The 17,399-nt window shown below is 42.7% G+C and overlaps 2 protein-coding genes and 1 long non-coding RNA gene across 14 annotated transcripts in view; 1 reads left to right on the top strand and 2 right to left on the bottom strand.

Annotated features, from left to right (window-relative positions):
* Positions 1-6,917, bottom strand: part of brwd3 (bromodomain and WD repeat domain containing 3) — a 17,132-nt gene extending 10,215 nt beyond the window's left edge. For 2 of the 6 annotated variants that reach the window (XM_027178058.2, XM_027178057.2), the window contains exons 1-19: positions 6,736-6,915; positions 6,561-6,619; positions 6,409-6,438; positions 6,190-6,249; positions 5,211-5,361; positions 4,795-4,893; positions 4,501-4,661; positions 4,074-4,295; positions 3,236-3,336; positions 3,014-3,084; positions 2,795-2,895; positions 2,240-2,280; positions 2,032-2,136; positions 1,638-1,791; positions 1,256-1,390; positions 1,035-1,163; positions 712-937; positions 449-571; positions 107-287 (exon numbers count right to left, since the gene is read on the bottom strand). In XM_027178058.2, the coding sequence (XP_027033859.2) occupies positions 107-287; positions 449-571; positions 712-937; positions 1,035-1,163; positions 1,256-1,390; positions 1,638-1,791; positions 2,032-2,136; positions 2,240-2,280; positions 2,795-2,895; positions 3,014-3,084; positions 3,236-3,336; positions 4,074-4,295; positions 4,501-4,661; positions 4,795-4,893; positions 5,211-5,361; positions 6,190-6,249; positions 6,409-6,438; positions 6,561-6,619; positions 6,736-6,769 (2,183 nt within the window). In that variant the 5' untranslated portion in view covers positions 6,770-6,915. Of the gene's footprint in view, positions 1-106; positions 288-448; positions 572-711; positions 938-1,034; positions 1,164-1,255; positions 1,391-1,637; positions 1,792-2,031; positions 2,137-2,239; positions 2,281-2,794; positions 2,896-3,013; positions 3,085-3,235; positions 3,337-4,073; positions 4,296-4,500; positions 4,662-4,794; positions 4,894-5,210; positions 5,362-6,189; positions 6,250-6,408; positions 6,439-6,560; positions 6,620-6,735 lie in introns of all 6 variants that reach the window. The other 4 variants (XM_027178056.2, XM_027178055.2, XM_027178059.2 and 1 more) reach the window with 4 other exon arrangements.
* Positions 6,918-9,327: 2,410 nt separating this feature from the next.
* On the top strand, positions 9,328-16,806 carry LOC113662856 (serine/threonine-protein kinase/endoribonuclease IRE1-like). Of its 7 annotated transcripts, none has more exons than XM_047809624.1 (10): positions 9,356-9,482; positions 12,213-12,244; positions 12,354-12,439; positions 12,743-13,015; positions 13,220-13,723; positions 13,844-14,007; positions 14,153-14,370; positions 14,859-14,979; positions 15,606-15,697; positions 15,786-16,806. In XM_047809624.1, the coding sequence occupies exons 3-10, from the start codon at positions 12,415-12,417 to the stop codon at positions 15,901-15,903; spliced, it is 1,515 nt and encodes a 504-aa protein (XP_047665580.1). In that variant the 5' UTR covers positions 9,356-9,482; positions 12,213-12,244; positions 12,354-12,414; the 3' UTR covers positions 15,904-16,806. The 7 variants fall into 7 exon arrangements, 6 of the variants coding, with proteins under 6 accessions (XP_047665582.1, XP_047665580.1, XP_047665584.1 ...); XM_047809625.1 differs by lacking the exon at positions 9,356-9,482 and adding an exon at positions 11,409-11,432; XM_047809626.1 differs by lacking the exon at positions 12,354-12,439 and having other exon boundaries at positions 9,328-9,482.
* LOC125140358 lies at positions 14,377-16,566 on the bottom strand. The gene is made up of 3 exons (XR_007139677.1): positions 16,429-16,566; positions 14,830-14,940; positions 14,377-14,741 (listed from the first exon to the last, which is right to left on the bottom strand). It is a non-coding gene; the product is annotated as an uncharacterized LOC125140358 (long non-coding RNA).
* Positions 16,807-17,399: the final 593 nt, after the last annotated feature.

Raw genomic sequence — 17,399 nt, 5'->3', positions numbered from 1 at the left:
CACACACTTGAATAACATCTCAATAAGAAATTTGACCAGGTGTCAGTTTTTGCTTTGAATCTCGGAGGCTCGGCTTTGTTTGACGCTCACGGCTCCTTTAAGGTACCTGAAGACTCCTGAGGAGATTTCGTTAACGACCACACGGCGGCTCCACGCCAGCAGGTCCCTCTCTGTGGCGATCTGACTGAGGGGGGCGTTATTATGCATCTGTCGAACCCCTTCCACCTGACCGCTCCTGCGCAGGCCGACGTTAGGGGGCGACAGAGGACCGCCTGCTGCTTCAGCGCCTGACCAACAAGCACAGATATACAAGTCGACCTGTTACTACAGAAACAACCGGAGGGTCGTAGAAGGAGCTCATTAACATGAGCTGCTGTTAGAGAAAACAGAGTGTGTGAGAGTGTGTGTGTGTGTGTGTGTGTGGTGTTCCCACCTGCTCCCTGGTTACCTGAGATCAGTCGGTCATCCTGCTGGTTCTGTAGCTGCCGGATCAGATTGTCCAGTGGACTTTCTTCCTGACCTTCATCCGCCGTCTGCTGGCCAATCACCTGTTCCACCACCTCCCCGTCACCTAGGCGACGGTAAAACGGTCAGGATGGTTACCGTGTACGTCAAATTCACATTATATTAAGTCATATTTCCAAAACAAAACAAACATGTAAAGCGTTTTATTTCATTTCTCATTACGATAAACATCGCGTCACCGTGTACCGTTCGCCATGTAGCCGAGCTGAGGCACCAACTGCTCGTCCTTGCAGCTCTCTCGGCCGGGAACGAGGCGCTGGAATCTGGGAGGGTGCGGATTCCCGTCCACGTCCACGAGGAACGGCGGCGGCATGAGGTGAGGCGCCTGCTGCGTCTGCTCGTCCAGGACGTAGTTATTGGAGTCTCGGATCAGCGGGCGGAAATCCGTATGGAAGAACATCTGATCTGGGATCTGTAAAGGAGCGACAGATCAGGTGTTTGTTTACTGCGTCTGCTTCCGTACGGAAAAGACCACAGTCTCTCGCTCGTTAAGCGGAGCACCGACTCGCCTTCTCGTAAAGCTGACTGCAGCCAAAGCCGAAGATCAGGAGATGCCCGTGCGAGTCGGTGCAGGCAAAGTGCTGACCGTCAGCGGAGAACTTGCAGTCGAACACAGCTCCGTGACCCTGACCTTCGATCTGAGACGGAGAGTGAGAGGAAAGCAGAAAACTATTAGTAACAGAAGTGAGAAGTGACCACAGACCAGAACGTAGCAGAACTTCTCACTCACCATGTTGAAGAAGTTCCTAATTTTGTTGCCTTTGCTGAGATCCCAGATGTAGATGTTGCCGTCGTGGCCGGCCGACAGCATGATGCGCCAGTCGAAGGGGTGGGGCTCCAGGACGAAGACCTCGTCATCGTGACCCTGCAACCAATCAAAGCACAGGGTCAAGAATGCATCCTTGTTTTTCATATCGGTCCTAACAGTACACACCCACAGACACCCCCCCACAGACACCCCCCCACAGACACCCCCCCACAGACACCCCCCCACAGACACACACACACACACACACACACACACACACACACACACACACACACACACACACAGACACACACACACACACACAGACACACACACACACACACACACACACACACACACCCACCGAGAGCACGTGTAGCAGCTGGCCGCTCGTGGAGCTCCAGACTTTGAGGAGTAAGTTGGAGACGGCGGTGACGACCATTCGGTCACCGCGGTCCCATGCTACCATGGTAACCACCAGCTTGGTGGTCTTGTCCTCCCCTGATGCTGCAGAGCTCCTGTAACACACACACACACACGCCAAATATTTAAAACCAACAGCTTTAAGCGTGTCTGATAAACGACAGTATTTGAGAAGGCCACCATGAGAACAGCATGAGGAACAAAACCAATGCAAATTTGGTTAAACACCTAAATGTTCATCTGTGAACCTGCACTACTGTAAACGTGGGTGTTTGTTCTATACCTGGTGTGTATAATACTGCACATAAACACACCACGCGGTCGTTTCGACTCACCCGGGCAGTTTGCTGCTCATGTCCAGCACGACGCTCTTCCACTCCTGCTGCTGGTACTGCCAGATCCGCGCCGTTCCGTCTCGACTGCCGCTCACGAAGCGCAGACTGAACACAAACACGACACGGCAAAAATTAGCGACCGAGTCACGAGGCAGACGAACGCGAGGTGCCCGAGGCAACCAATCAGAACACGGCGGGAGAATCTCACCTGTCGGTGTTGTTGCAGAACTGCATGGCAACCACTTTGTCCTGGAATGGACACAGCAAAGTTATTATAACACTTATTAGTAGCTTAGATTAAGAGGAGCACAATAAAACACAGAGCTGTTGAATACTCAACAACCAACTAAGGTGGAGTCAGGAATTGGGGTGGGGGGTGATAAAAGGTGTGACTGTCTGTCTAACTGTCCGTCCGTCCGTCTAACTGTCCGTCCGTCCGTCTAACTGTCCGTCCGTCCGTCTGTCTAACCGTCCGTCCATCCGTCTAACCGTCCGTCCATCCGTCTAACTGTCCGTCCGTCCGTCAGTCCGTCTAACCGTCCGTCTAACTGTCCGTCCGTCTGCCCATCCGTCCAACTGTCCGTCCATCTGTCCATCCGTCCAACTGTCCGTCCGTCTGTCCATCCGTCCAACTGTCCGTCCGTCTGTCCATCCGTCCAACTGTCCGTCCTTCCGTCCGTCTTACTGTCCGTCCGCCCGTCTAACTGTCTGTCCGCCCGTCTAACTGTCCATCTGTCCTGAACAGCTGCAAAGTTTCTCTTACTGTGTGCAAGTCCAGATCTGACAGCTTCACAGGGGTCTCAGCACCCAGGTAATACACCCTGATCACATGATCCGTTCCTCCGGTGGCCAGAAACATCCCACCTGAGGTCAAAGGTTAGGAGATTAAAAGACTGCATCAAATTACTGATCAGGTTAAAAATGTCTGCGTTATGGTTTCTGTCGTGTGTGTGTGTGTGTGTGTGTGTGTGTGTTTTCTCACCGGTACTGAAAGAGCAGCATGATATCTGAACCCCAGGACGCGAGCGCTCCACAAATTTCACTGGTCTGTCACTGAACACACACACACACACAAACACACACACACACACACACACACACACAAACACACACACACACACCTTTAACTTTAATACGTCGCAGTGAGACAGATTTATAAAACAAAAACACACAAACACACACACACACACACACACACACTTACGAGAACTTCATGGTGAGGCTGTTCCACTGCCAGAAGCACACCATGCCGTCGGCTCCTGTCGAGGCCAGATAGCTTGTAGAACCGACAAAAGATGGAGAGAACTGCAGAGAGAAAGAGAAAATAAGAGACCACGAGAACTAATCAGACCACGAGAACTAATCAGACCACAATAACTAATCAGACCACGAGAACTAATCAGACCACAATAACTAATCAGACCACGGTAACTAATCAGACCACAGTAACTAATCAGACCACGGGAACTAATCAGACCACGGGAACTAATCAGACCACGGGAACTAATCAGACCACGGGAACTAATCAGACCACGGGAACTAATCAGACCACAATAACTAATCAGACCACAATAACTAATCAGACCACAGTAACTAATCAGACCACAGTAACTAATCAGACCACAGTAACTAATCAGACCACGGGAACTAATCAGACCACAGTAACTAATCAGACCACGGGAACTAATCAGACCACAGTAACTAATCAGACCACGGTAACTAATCAGACCACAGTAACTAATCAGACCACAATAACTAATCAGACCACAGTAACTAATCAGACCACGGGAACTAATCAGACCACAGTAACTAATCAGACCACGGGAACTAATCAGACCACGGTAACTAATCAGACCACAGTAACTAATCAGACCACAGTAACTAATCAGACCACAGTAACTAATCAGACCACGGGAACTAATCAGACCACAATAACTAATCAGACCACAGTAACTAATCAGACCACAGTAACCAATCAGACGGCTCGCAAAGATTTATGGAGTGTGTGATAACGCAGCATCACCACACACACACACACACACCTGTACAGAGGTGATGGAGGCAGTGTGTGCCTGTAGGACAGTGATGGGTGCGCAGGTACGGAGACACCACACACGGATGACTTTGTCACAGCTGGCAGAAGCGATGAGCGTGTTCTCGTAATTCACCGCCATGTCTGAGATCTCAGCCGCGTGACCTCGCAGCGTCGCCAACAGACGCCCGTCGTCTGTCGCCCAGATCTTCACCAGGCAGTCGTCTGAACCCTGACACACAAACACACACATATGGAACTAAGCTCTAAGCACAAAGCACTGAAGGAGACAAACACTATTGAACACAAAATATGTAGAGTGTCACACACACACACACACACACACCCCCATACACACACACGCGTATACAGATACACACACACACACAAATAAACACACACACACACACACAAATAAACACACACACTCTTTATACCGTAAAGATGCGGCGGCCTGTTCGGTCAAAAGCCACACAGTACACTGACGACAAGTGTCCCAGAATCCTCCTGTGCATCTTCATGTGCTGGTAGGTGCAGGATGGGAGGGCGTGGCCCAAGCGAGCCACCCCAGTAGCCTGGCGACCGCCAATGACTGACACTGTGGAAAGAGAAGTGTTTCAGCTCTAACAGGTTTAAAGTTACCATAAGGAGTCAGCTACAGATCACAGTGTGTGTGTGTGTGTGTGTGTGTGTGTGTGTGTGAGTGAGTGTGAGAGAGAGACAGGGCTTACCGATATTTGGCGGTTTGGAGAAGTTGATTGGCGGTTCGGGGGGCCGCCCCCGGTGCAGAGCAGCTACAGCAGAACCTGTCCATACTGTGTGGGAAGAACCTGAGATGGAGAGAAAAAAAGAAAGAGAAAAGAAGGAAGAAAACAGAGAAGCATAAAAGGAAGGAATGAAAGATGGAGTCATATAGAACAAAGGAGGGAAGATGAGAAAAGAGACAGAAAAAAACAAAGAAGAAGGGGATAAAAAAAGAGAGAGAGAAAAGAAAGATGGAAAATAGTCACAATGTGAAAGAATAAAGAAACAAAAAGAATGAAAATACAAAGGAGAAAAAAATAAAGTTAAAAAAGAAAAGAAAAGTGCTGGTAATGAATACTGAAGTGTGTGTGTGTGTGTGTGTGTGTGTGTGTGTGTGTCTCACTCTTTGCAGTACGCAGTAGAGACTGTCGGCCGCTGCCCAGCAGACTGCGGAGTCCAGGGACACTGGGGGGGACGTGTGTGTCCAGTAACGGACACAACTGCTCACACACACGCAACAAGTAATCTGCTGGGATGTGCTGATTCAGTGTCACCTACACACACACACACACACACACACACACACACACACACACAAATGAACACTGGTTACTCTTCAATCGGTTAATGTTTACACAATTCAAAATATGGACTCCTAACAAATCTACACAAAACACACAACAGGTTACACACGCTAAACACACAGACATATACAGTATACACAAACTCTCTCTCACGCACTACAGTCAGTCATTACACACACACACACACACACACACACACACACACACACACACACACAAAGTAATCTGCTGGGATGTGCTGATTCAGTGTCACCCACACACACACACTAATCAGTCAGACATTACACACACACACACACACACACACACACACACTAATCAGTCAGACATTACACACACCAGTATACAAAAAATACACAAGTTACACACACACAGATATTTTACACACACACACACACACACACACACACACACACACACACACACACACACACACACACACACACACTTCCCGAGCGACGCCAGACGCTAGCTGCACGCTGATTGGCCGTTGTGTTTGACTGACGTAACAAGCCGCCAATCAGGCTCCGTTGTGGACGGGCCTCGCGTTAAGTCCCGCCCGCGCCGCACAAAGACTCGCGTTTAAAAAACGAAATTATTATTAAATTTCTACACAAACACCTCGATAAAGTTGTAACCACACACACACACACACACACACCACACACCAAGCGCATTATTACACGTGTGTGTGTTTTACTGTAAAGCCCAAAGAAACACTTTCCCCGTGTTTGTGTGTGTAAGTGACAGATTATGATGAGGATGAGGATGATGATGATTTCTGGATTATTTTCTCACCCAATCCTGAAAGTTTCTCCTGTAGCGGGTTCCGTCCCAGCTCCAGCGCTCAGGGATGATCTGGGGTTATTAACACACACACACGGGGGGAAAAAACAACACAAACTCGGTCAGGGCTCCGTGTGAACGGGCGGCACAAACAGAGCCGGTGTTTACATCCAGAACCAAAAAAAAAACAACATCAGCTGATATTTTCAGGGACGTGAAAAATCTCCTCACCTCAAACTCCTCCAGTTCCTCCCGCAGAGTCTAGTGGAGAACACAGGGTTAGCTTAGCTTAGCTTAGCATAGCCGCTAATTCACAAATCTCATTCAGAACTCCTATCCAGTTATTTATTTATTTATTTATTAAATTAATTTTATTTATTTACCTGAGCGGATTTTTTGCACGGTCCCGACTGAAGAAATCTGACAATCAGGAAATAGAGTTCTGCAAAACAACAAGTCTTGAGTTAGCTTAGCTTAGCATAGCTTAGCATAGGAAGCTAAAATGTCAGCGGTTCGACAGAGTACAAGATGGGCTTGTAGTGTTATTAAGACGCGCACCGGCTTCGATCTGAGAGCACTGTTCCGACGCCATGGTTCAGGCGCGTTAGCTCCAGGTAGCCTGCGGTTAGTCGGCTCTTTTCGGCTGGGCTTTTTCTGTGTGTTTTTTTTTTTTTTTTTTTGCTAAAGGGCCCTCGTTGAATTGTTCCCTTACCTTTTGCACTAAAAACGTGTAGCCACCTGGTGGCTAATACGTGTTACTGCATGCCGTTACCACTGGTAACCGCTAGAGGGAAATGATTCGTTTATTTTCGTTCTAAACCTTTTTACGCATGCGCAAAAACACAACAAAAACAACAACAACAACAACAACAACAACAAAATAGCTCCACGAAAGACAATGTTCTTATTTCACTTCATAGCAGCACATTTACAGCTGAGTAAACAGAGTTAGATTATTATTCTTAACTCTGGTAGATATTAAGGCTGTTGGTCAGTAGGGGATTTATTTATTATTTGACTTTTGGTGGGAATAAATAAATAAATAAATAAATAAATAAATAAATAAATAAGTGAATCTATTAAAATCATCCTGTTTAATTTTGTGAGTTTTGAATATTAGAAATAATTTTCTGTAATAATTAATAAACACTTCATCAATGAAACGTCTAGACGAGATTTAAAGCTCCGTCGTAGACACGAAAAGTTCAAAACGTTCCTTATTAAATCTTCGTTTTTGGGTTGAACGATTTCATCAGATTTATTTATTAAATAACTAAGAGATAAGTGCTGAATTTACATTTCCAAATATTTTGAAATGAGAATTAAACATTTTCTCATTAACATGTTCAACATTTTAAAATATTAAAAGTAGAATAATGAATGAACACGTTCCAGGTTATAAACATAAGACAATGTAGAATTCAGGCTCCTGTTCATTGTTTTAATGTTTTTCTTTCAGACACTGAAGATGGACAGACATTATCATATGTATGATTACACACAAAGTTAAAAAGATTTAGACATTCACAATGAAATAAGTCAAAGTTTCAGTGCAGTATTTGAATATTACATCAGCTGCTTTTCATCAGAGTTTGTATTTCTTTTATTTTCAATAGTTAATAATAATAAACCATTTTTTAAGGCACCTTTCTGAACACTCAAGGTCACCATACAAACACAAAAAAATAACAAAAACAATTAAGATCAGAGTTACATAGCGATACAATTTGGACCAGTAGTAAAGATTATGGTGTAGAATAAACTAAACTAAACAGATGAGTTTTGAGTTGAGATTTAAATAATGAAAGAGAATCAATATTATGGAGTTCAGATGGAAATGAGTCTGAGGTGAGTAACTGAAAGCTCTATTCCTCATAGTTACAAGATGGACAGAGGGAACAAGGAAATGAGTGGAAGAGTTAATACAGAAGACAATATTCGGAAAGGAATTTACCAACTGGATAAAATTACTGATGTAGAAGCAGAAGACCTGATTAAGAAAATGATTGCACACAAGCCAGAAGACAGGCTGAAAGTTGCCCGAAGGAACCCAGGTGACTTTATATCGGAATAAGGTATGATGGTACTGAGGTAGCTGTTAAACTAATGCTCAAGAATAACCATAAAAAAACGAACAATGAGATGAAAGTACTGCGAGATCTGGACCACAAGAACATCGTCAGATATCTAGATTTCACACATGACCAGGATTTTCATTACCTCTGCCTCCAACTCTAAGTATAATTTAGAAGAATACATGAAAAAAAAAATAGACCAGAAGGCTTTGAAGAAAGTGTTAAAGGAAGTGCTTCTTGGATTGGAATACCTCCATGATGAAAAGATCATCCACCGGGATATCAAACCCACCAATATCCCACACTACTGTTGTGTCTCTGCACAGCTCTTACACAAATAATAATATTAATATATAATAATAATAATAAGATATTGAGAGAAGCGACTTCACTCCAACTTCATACATGGACAGAGTGTGTATTTAAACATCGATGAATGTTAAAGGTGACAATAAAATCTGTACGTCACCTCGCGATGTATTAGTAACGAAGCAAGACATACAAGCACAAGGACTTGACCATGGCTTATTCAGGGTGTTATTGTAGGACTGACGGTATATGGACCAGTATTCTGACAGGTATTTGGTCACGGCCATCACAGTAATGTCACTGCCGCAGTTTTGCTTTCTGATGGTATTGTGTAAAGTTATTCATTGCTAAAACCTTTAAAAGTGAAGTCTGATTTTTTATTAAAAATGGAACACACACACACACACACACACACACACACACACACACACACACACACACACACACACACACACACACACCTGTATGTGGCTGCATAAAGCAGCACATTATGCGCTTTGGCCATGATGCACACTTTACTGTCTTACCATTGCATCAGGTTTTTTTTTTTAAGAACAACGGGGCATAGAAGCCTTTATTATCGCCACATATACATTACAGCACAGTGGAATTCTTTTCTTCACATTCCCCAATTGAGGAGGTTGGGGTCAGAGTGCATGAGTGCTCGCTTCTTCTCCTGGCGTTTTATATCTGCCGGCTGGAGTTCATTGGCAGCGGATAGGTCAAAGCTGATGATTGACATCTCCTAGTGCCAATCAGTAGTCAAGGGAGGTTCTAAGAGCGCGCGAGACGAGAGAAAAAGAGAAAGAGAAAGAGACAGAGAAAAAGAAAAAGACAGAGAGACAAAAAATCAGGCACTCCCGCTAAAAGTTTTGACCCCCTCCAGATAAACTGAACCGCATTCCTTCGGACAGCTGTGAGGTTTGTAACGATGGGTTTATTGTGGACTATTTGAGTTTATTTGATGTTTTGTAACCAGTAAGCGCTGTATTTTAGCTCTATAGACAGGAAGCCGCTCAGACTTCATACAGTAATGCACACTGTAGTGTCGTTAGAGGTGGGAGACTCAAATACACACTGAAAACTCTTAGGTTTGGATGCAATGAACTCCCACAGCGACGTATAAATCAGTTATATGTAGTTTTATACTTCTGTAGGTAAGAAAACATATACAGAGGTGTGCCAACACGTGCCCGCTTGGCACAGGTGTGTGTGCCACTACTAAAACCAACACACACACAGGTACACATACACACACATACACCCGCTTGGCACAGGTGTGTGTGCCACTACTAAAACCAACACACACAGGTACACATACACACACATACACCCGCTTGGCACAGGTGTGTGTGCCACTACTAAAACCAACACACACACAGGTACACATACACCCGCTTGGCACAGGAGTGTGTGGCACTAATAAAATCAACACACACACACGCGCGCGCGCGCACAGGAGTGTGTGCCACTACTAAAACCAACACACACACAGGTACACATACACCCGCTTGGCACAGGAGTGTGTGGCACTAATAAAACCAACACACACACGCACAGGAGTGTGTGCCACTACTAAAACCAACACACACACACACACACACACACACACACACACACACACACACACACACACACACACACACACACACACACACAGGTACACATACACACACATACACCCGCTTGGCACAGGAGTGTGTGGCACTAATAAAACCAACACGCGCACAGGAGCGTGTGCCACTACTAAAACCAACACCACACACACACACACACACACACACACACACACACACACACACACACACACACACGCTTGGCACAGGAGCGTGTGCCACTACTAAAACCAACACACCCCACACACACACACACACACACACCCGCTTGGCAAAGGAGTGTGTGGCACTAATAAAACCAACACGCGCACAGGAGAGTGTGCCACTACTAAAACCAACACCGCACACACACACACACACACACACACACACACACACACACACACACACACACACACACACACACACACACACACACACACACACACACCCGCTTGGCACAGGAGTGTGTGGTACTATTAAAACCAACACACACACACACACACACACACACACACACACACACACACACACACACACACACACACACACACACACACACACACACACACACACACACACACACACACACACACACGCACCCGCTTGGCACAGGAGTGTGTGCCACTAATAAAACCAACACACACACACGCACCCGCTTGGCAAAGGAGTGTGTGGCACTAATAAAACCAACACGCGCACAGGAGCGTGTGCCACTACTAAAACCAACACCACACACACACACACACACACGCACGCACGCACGCACGCACGCACCCGCTTGGCACAGGAGTGTGTGGCACTAATAAAAGCAACGCACACACACACACACACACACACACACACACACACACACACACACACACACACACACACACACACACACACACGCCCTCTATAAGAAAAGCGGAGCTGTGAATGTGACTCTCCCATTCTGTTCATTTTACAGGTAAAAGCACGTAAATAATAAGAGAACCCGTTAAATATAGAACAGTGACTGCACCAGTATGGTGTATTAGTGTGATTTTTATCTTATGACTTTTTGTATGTTCTCTCTTTAATATGAGGAAAATGATGTAAATATGTTCCAGTGATCATTATATCTAACTATATAGTCTTATTAAGTGTGTTTGGGTTATAAAATTGACCCAGGGATCCTTTAAATTAATGCGTTCAAATAGAGAGTTAAATGTGTCTGAGAAGCTCATTCTGTTATGGCGTTTCGCGCGCTTTTGGTGGTCACATGATCGGTCACGTGATCAGGCACTGAGGGAAGGTGAGAAAAGCCCAATCGTCTGTTATAAATAAATAAATACTCACTTATGAGGTAAAAAATTAGTAAATTGTGTTATTTACAATATACAATATTTTTAAGAAGACAGTGGTTTAAAATATAAACATTTACACTATATATATAAGTAAATCTAATTCTAAATCATATAGTCTTTATAAATATTAGTATTATACATATAGTACATACATAATACATACATAGTACATACACATACATACATACAAACATATATCCACACACACACACACACACACACACACACACACACACACACACACACACACACACACACACACATAAATACATACACACACATACATATACACACGATATTAAATCTATTTTATAAAATAGATTTATGGAATTTTTAAGTTATATAAAATAAGTATAAATATAGTAAAATAAGTATAAATATATTACCAGATTAGAGTAAGAGAAGCAACGATTAAAAAAAAAATAATAATTTTTGCCTGACAAAATTTTATATCTCACAAGAATCTCACAAGAATTATACAAATACACCTTGTAGTTTTTGAGATGTACTCATTTAAAGTATTCTTATTTATTTATTAAATAACTAAGAGATAAGTGCTGAATTTACATTTCCAAATTTTTTGAAATGAGAATTAAACAATTGCTCATTAACATGTTCAACATTTTAAATATTAAAAGTAGAATAATGAATGAACACGTTCCAGGTTATAAACATAAGACAATGTAGAATTCAGGCTCCTGTTCATCATTTTAATGTTTTTCTTTCAGACACTGAATACAGAAGATGGAAAGAGAAAAACGTACGTATGACTACAGACAGACAAAGTTAAAAAGATTTAGACATTCACAATGAAATAAGTTAAATTTTCGGTGCAGAATTTGAATATTACATCAGCTGTTTTTCCTCAGAGTTTGTATTGAAAATAAAAGAAATCTCCCATCATCAATACAAGATCTCAGTGAGAAATGAATGCAGAAACAACACCACGCCGAATGTGAGCAGTAATCAAAGCAAATGTTTGTCTAAAGAAATATTAGTGTGACTTTATTTTGGCCAGGCAGTGAGAATGATATTGTCCAACCAGGATCTCCACTACACTACTGTTTACAAAAATGTAATGTTTAGTCCACATGCTGCTTCCAGATCATGTTCCACAGTGTGTCAGTGTAGATACCCTCTTCATCACCCACCCAAGCCTAAAACTGACACTTTAGTAAGCTGTGATTTGATGAAAAAACACATTGAAGTCACTCTGTCTGGTTTTCAGATAATAATGTTTGTAATAACATCACAACAGGTGCTGCCTTTGTTGATGCGATGAGGGCAGATCTTATCCAGAAGGTTTCCTTAGTGGAGCCTCTGGCTGATCGTCTGCTGCAAGAGAATTATATCAGTCCAGAGACATATAATATAATCTGCTCAGAAAAAACCACCCAAAACAAGATGAGAGAATTCTACAAAGCGTTAAACTCCAAAGCAAGCAGATCTGCATTTTATGAAGCCCTGATGGAAACAGATCATTCCCTTCTTGAAGAACTGGAGGAGTCATTCCGTACCCAAGGTCCAGCTGGTGAGTCTGTTTATACTCTCAGAATAACTGATACACTTTAAACAGCAATTTAATCATGAACTGGTTTCACTACAAAAACAAAATCATGCCAGTAAAAATCATGACACAAGCTCGGTGTACAGTAGTAACCCGTTGTTGCCTCATGAATTGACATCGTATCATATTGTGTGAAAGTCTTCTCATCTTCCTGTCGTCGTTCCTCAGCGGCTCCACAGCAAGAGGACCGTGGAACTGAAACGTATCGTAATGTATGGGTGAAAAAGAACAAAAGATATACAGACACATTTGAGAAACTCCTCCGTGAGCCAAAATGGAAGGAGCCAGAAAACCTAAGAATCCTCTTCTGCCCAGAGAGCGAATACAAGATCGGAAGCGGAGCCGAAGGAACCCAGGTGTATATCGGAATAAGGTATGACGGTACTGAGGTAGCTGTTAAACGAATGCTCAAGGATAACCATGAAATACTGAACGAGGAGATGAATGTACTGCGAGATCTGGACCACAAGAACATCGTCAGATATCTAGATTTCACACATGATCAGGATTTTCATTACCTCTGCCTCCAACTCTGTGAGTATAATTTAGAAGAATACATGGCAACAAAAGTGGACCAGAAGAAAGTGGTAAAGGAAGTGCTTCTTGGATTGGAATACCTCCACGTTAAAAGGATCATCCACCGAGATATCAAACCCGCCAATATTTTAATTGGTATTTATTTATTTTATTTTTCTGCTTCTTTAATTGAGAGACTTACCGATCTGCTCAGCTCATGATTTCAGTGAACACGGTGTATGAAAGCCAGAATAAAGCTCCGGATCTTTTTAACAGATGTAGAAAAAAACGTGAGGTTGGCTGACTTTGGTATAAGCCGCACGATAAACCAAGGTGCGAGCTGCGTGTACACCTCGAGAGCCGGTACCCGAGGCTGGGAGGCGGCAGAGATCCTAAACGGGGGTGGAAAGGTTGAATACAGAACAAGCACCGACATTCAGGTTCGTCTCTTAACCCTTTAGGTGTCACTTAATGAACCTGAAACGATATACGACTTTTATCATTGATCTGCAAAGGTGTTTTTTTTGCGGGACTCATTTTGTTTAAATAATATAGCTATATAATAAAACATGCTTGCGGTTGCAGGTGGCTGGAATGTTGGTGTACTACATCATCTCTGGTGGTTTTCATCCTTTCGGCGAGGATAATACAGAAGACAATATTCGGAGAGGAATTTACAGACTGGATAAAATTACTGATGTAGAAGCAAAAGACCTGATTGAGAAAATGATTGCACACAAGCCAGAAGACAGGCTGAGTGTCACACAGGCTGTAGATCATCCATATTTCTGGAATGCTGACGGGTAGGATTAAAAATGCTTAAACTACAACATCAGGTGTGATGTATCTTGCATGTTAAACTTTACGTCCAACTTGGTCATCACTTCCGTCCTCACATCAGTGGCAGAGGTCATCACCCGTGCCATCGATTTCATCCCTCTCTTTCTGAAAGGGGCTGGAATTTGTGCTGAAATTGGCCAATCAGAGAATCCCAAACCTCAAAGCTATATCCATGCACTGATTCCACTCACTTGTCTTTTGAAGCTTTGCAGACTGAATGTTGATATTTGACCTTTTTAATCATTTGCTTTGCATCTCTTCCTTTCTCTGTCTGTCTCTGTATTTTCCGGCTCTGGCTTTGGCAAACGTTCAGTCTCTTTTTCTGCTTTCCTGCCTGAAAATCAAGGATAGCAGCATGAGAAGGGTCAGGTGAGATCCATATTAGCTTCTGTAGCACTTGAAGATGAGATGATGTAACTCACTGTCGTATTTTACATTTGTTCCCATTTAGGAGAGAAGCATTTCTGAGGACAATCGGGGACGTGGATCCTGTCCAGAATTACACGTTTGTAGACGAAACTCTGCGTGAAACTCTGGAAAAATACCCACAGTTTTGTGGATGGAAAGCTAAGGTTTGATTCAGTCTTATACACAAGACCAAAAGTATGTGCACCCCTGACCTGCCCATTACACCCTAACTGTTAGCACACACAGTTGTACTGAATGTGACTTTACAGCTTTGCTTCAGTGGAACTAAGAAGCTCAAACCCTTTTCCAGCAGGACAATGTCCCTGTGTACAAAGCCTGAGCTCCATGAGGACATGGTGTGGAGGTGAAGGTTGGAGTAAAAAACTTGATTGTCCTGCACTGAGACCTGACTCTTACTCAACACCACTGAACACCTCTGGGATGAACCAGAGCTGGAGTCTCCTTAACATCAGGGTCTGATCTCACTGATGCTCTTGTAGCTGAATAAATTTACACGAATCCCCCCAGCAGAGTGGAGCTGATTCTAACAGAGTAAACCTGGGTCTGATGGTTCAGGGTGCACAAACTTTGGGCTTGTATAAATAAAGTAACACATTCTTAGATTCTGAACTAACTGTTAAGACAGAAATTGATGTGTTTAACAATTTCCTGTAAGCAGATGAAATAGTGGAATTTATATGTTTGAGGTTCTCAGTTTCTCCTGTTAGATTATTCTGTTAATTTTTTGTTTGTTAGAGAATAAATTAAACCTATTTTTCTGTATGTACAGGTGAGACCACATGTACTGAAAAATTTACCAGATAATTTACCAGATGATTTACTTGGATTGCTGCGTTTCCTGCGTAACCAATTGGTGCATGTGTAAGTCCCACAGCCCTTTTTATTTATTTATTTGTTTGTTTGTTTATTTATTTATTTTTAAACTGCTTATTTTCTCGCCATTCCACAGAAAAGAGACTTTCGACAAGTGTAAAGATTTGTTTCCAGAATTCTATGTCTCCGCAAACGAGTTGGCCATAGATATGGGATGGAAACAGCAGAGGCAGCTTGGTGACTCCAGGGACTGAAACTCACAACATTCCGTCCAGTAGTCACCACGTCCACGTACCCCGTCCGGTGCTCGGTGTGAACACGGGTCTCTTTATAATCCACTTTTTATTCTGTTCTCTTCTCTATGGTTATTTTCCTGACTATAATTTTCCGAGTCATCACCCAGAGGCATTCATACGACTTACAGTAACGTTCCAGTTTGTTCAAAATGATGTGTAGTGTTTGTCTAATGAACTAATCTTTTATTTTGTATTTTTTTTATCCCATGTGTGGTTTTAATGATATACTATGAACTTTGCTGGTCGGGGTCTCAAACGCTACCTTAAATAAATTACAGCTTGTACACAATTCAGGAACCAGGACAAGGGATCACATCACTCCGGTCTTGGAGTGCTTACTTTGGCTTCCTGTCAGATTTCGGGTGGATTTTAAAGTTCTTATTACCTACAAAGCTTTGAATGGTTTGGCTCCTCACTGCCTTACTGAGCTTTTAGCCCCTACACACCTGTTCCTGCTCTCTGCTCTTCAATCGTCCCACATACCTGTTTAATATCTATGGGTGATCTATGGGCATTTTCTTCTGTAGCTCCAAGACTCTGGAATTCCTTTCCACTTCAGATTAGGCAAGCAGAATCCCTTAGTGTCTTTAAATCCTCCCTTAAAGCTTGTTTCTGCCGGACTTTGGCCATGTGCTTTTGTTTACGTTATGTGTCCACGTGTCTGCCCCGCCCTTGTCCCCTTCCTCCCCGCCTCTGCCCCCTTCCTCCCCGCCTCTGCACGCCTGTCCCTCATGTGTCTGATAATTATTAGTACGCGTTGCCTTGAGCGGAATCCTCTGTTGTCTTTTATTGTAGTCCTGTCTTTAGTCTGTGTCCACGTTTTGTGTGTTTTCTTTTGTTAATAAATCCCGTTTTGTTTTAGCTATCCTGCGTTCGGGTCCGTTTTTACTGACAATTTCTTTAGGGCTTTTTACTTGAATTGATTTTGTTTATATATATATATATATATATATATATATATATATATATATATATATATATATATATATATATATATACTTGTCTTGATATTATGTTAATATTTGGTGTGTGTGTGGTTTTTTTTTTACTTTTTGAGATGCTACTTTTAAAGGTGCTATAGAAAATAGTTTAGTATATTATACACCGTCACATACTGTACTGTAATCTCTATTAATCTATTAATAATCATAATCATCTTTCTTCATGTGTTCACCAATCAACTCCATTTAAAATAATCGCAGATTGATGTGTATTAAAAAAAAGACCTTCATGACAATGTATTGATGTTTTTGCAATTAAAGGCCAGTTTGTACACCAGCTCACTGTAGTAAATGAATTTTTATTTATTTATTTATTTATTTATTTATTTATTTATTTATTTATTTATTTAAGACTATTTCAGCATGTTTAAATTTACGAACACATGGAAATTCATGTGCTTTAGTTATTTCTGTATTATGTGTAATGACTCGTTCTGACACTCGGTGGCAGCA

This window comes from Tachysurus fulvidraco, chromosome 26 (assembly GCF_022655615.1).
Source record: "Tachysurus fulvidraco isolate hzauxx_2018 chromosome 26, HZAU_PFXX_2.0, whole genome shotgun sequence".
NCBI lineage: Eukaryota > Metazoa > Chordata > Actinopteri > Siluriformes > Bagridae > Tachysurus > Tachysurus fulvidraco.
The sequence above is the reverse complement of the archived record's forward strand: the minus strand, read 5'-3'. Positions and strand labels throughout refer to the sequence as shown.

Bases quoted from the DNA above. Each gene is read 5' to 3' on its own strand.
- LOC113662856 (XM_047809624.1), top strand. From the start codon at position 12,415: ATGCAGAAACAACACCACGCCGAAT. The intron at 13,724-13,843 runs GTATTTATTTAT...TCTTTTTAACAG, and splicing joins ACCCGCCAATATTTTAATTG to ATGTAGAAAAAAACGTGAGG. The intron at 14,980-15,605 runs GTTTGATTCAGT...CTGTATGTACAG, and splicing joins TTTGTGGATGGAAAGCTAAG to GTGAGACCACATGTACTGAA.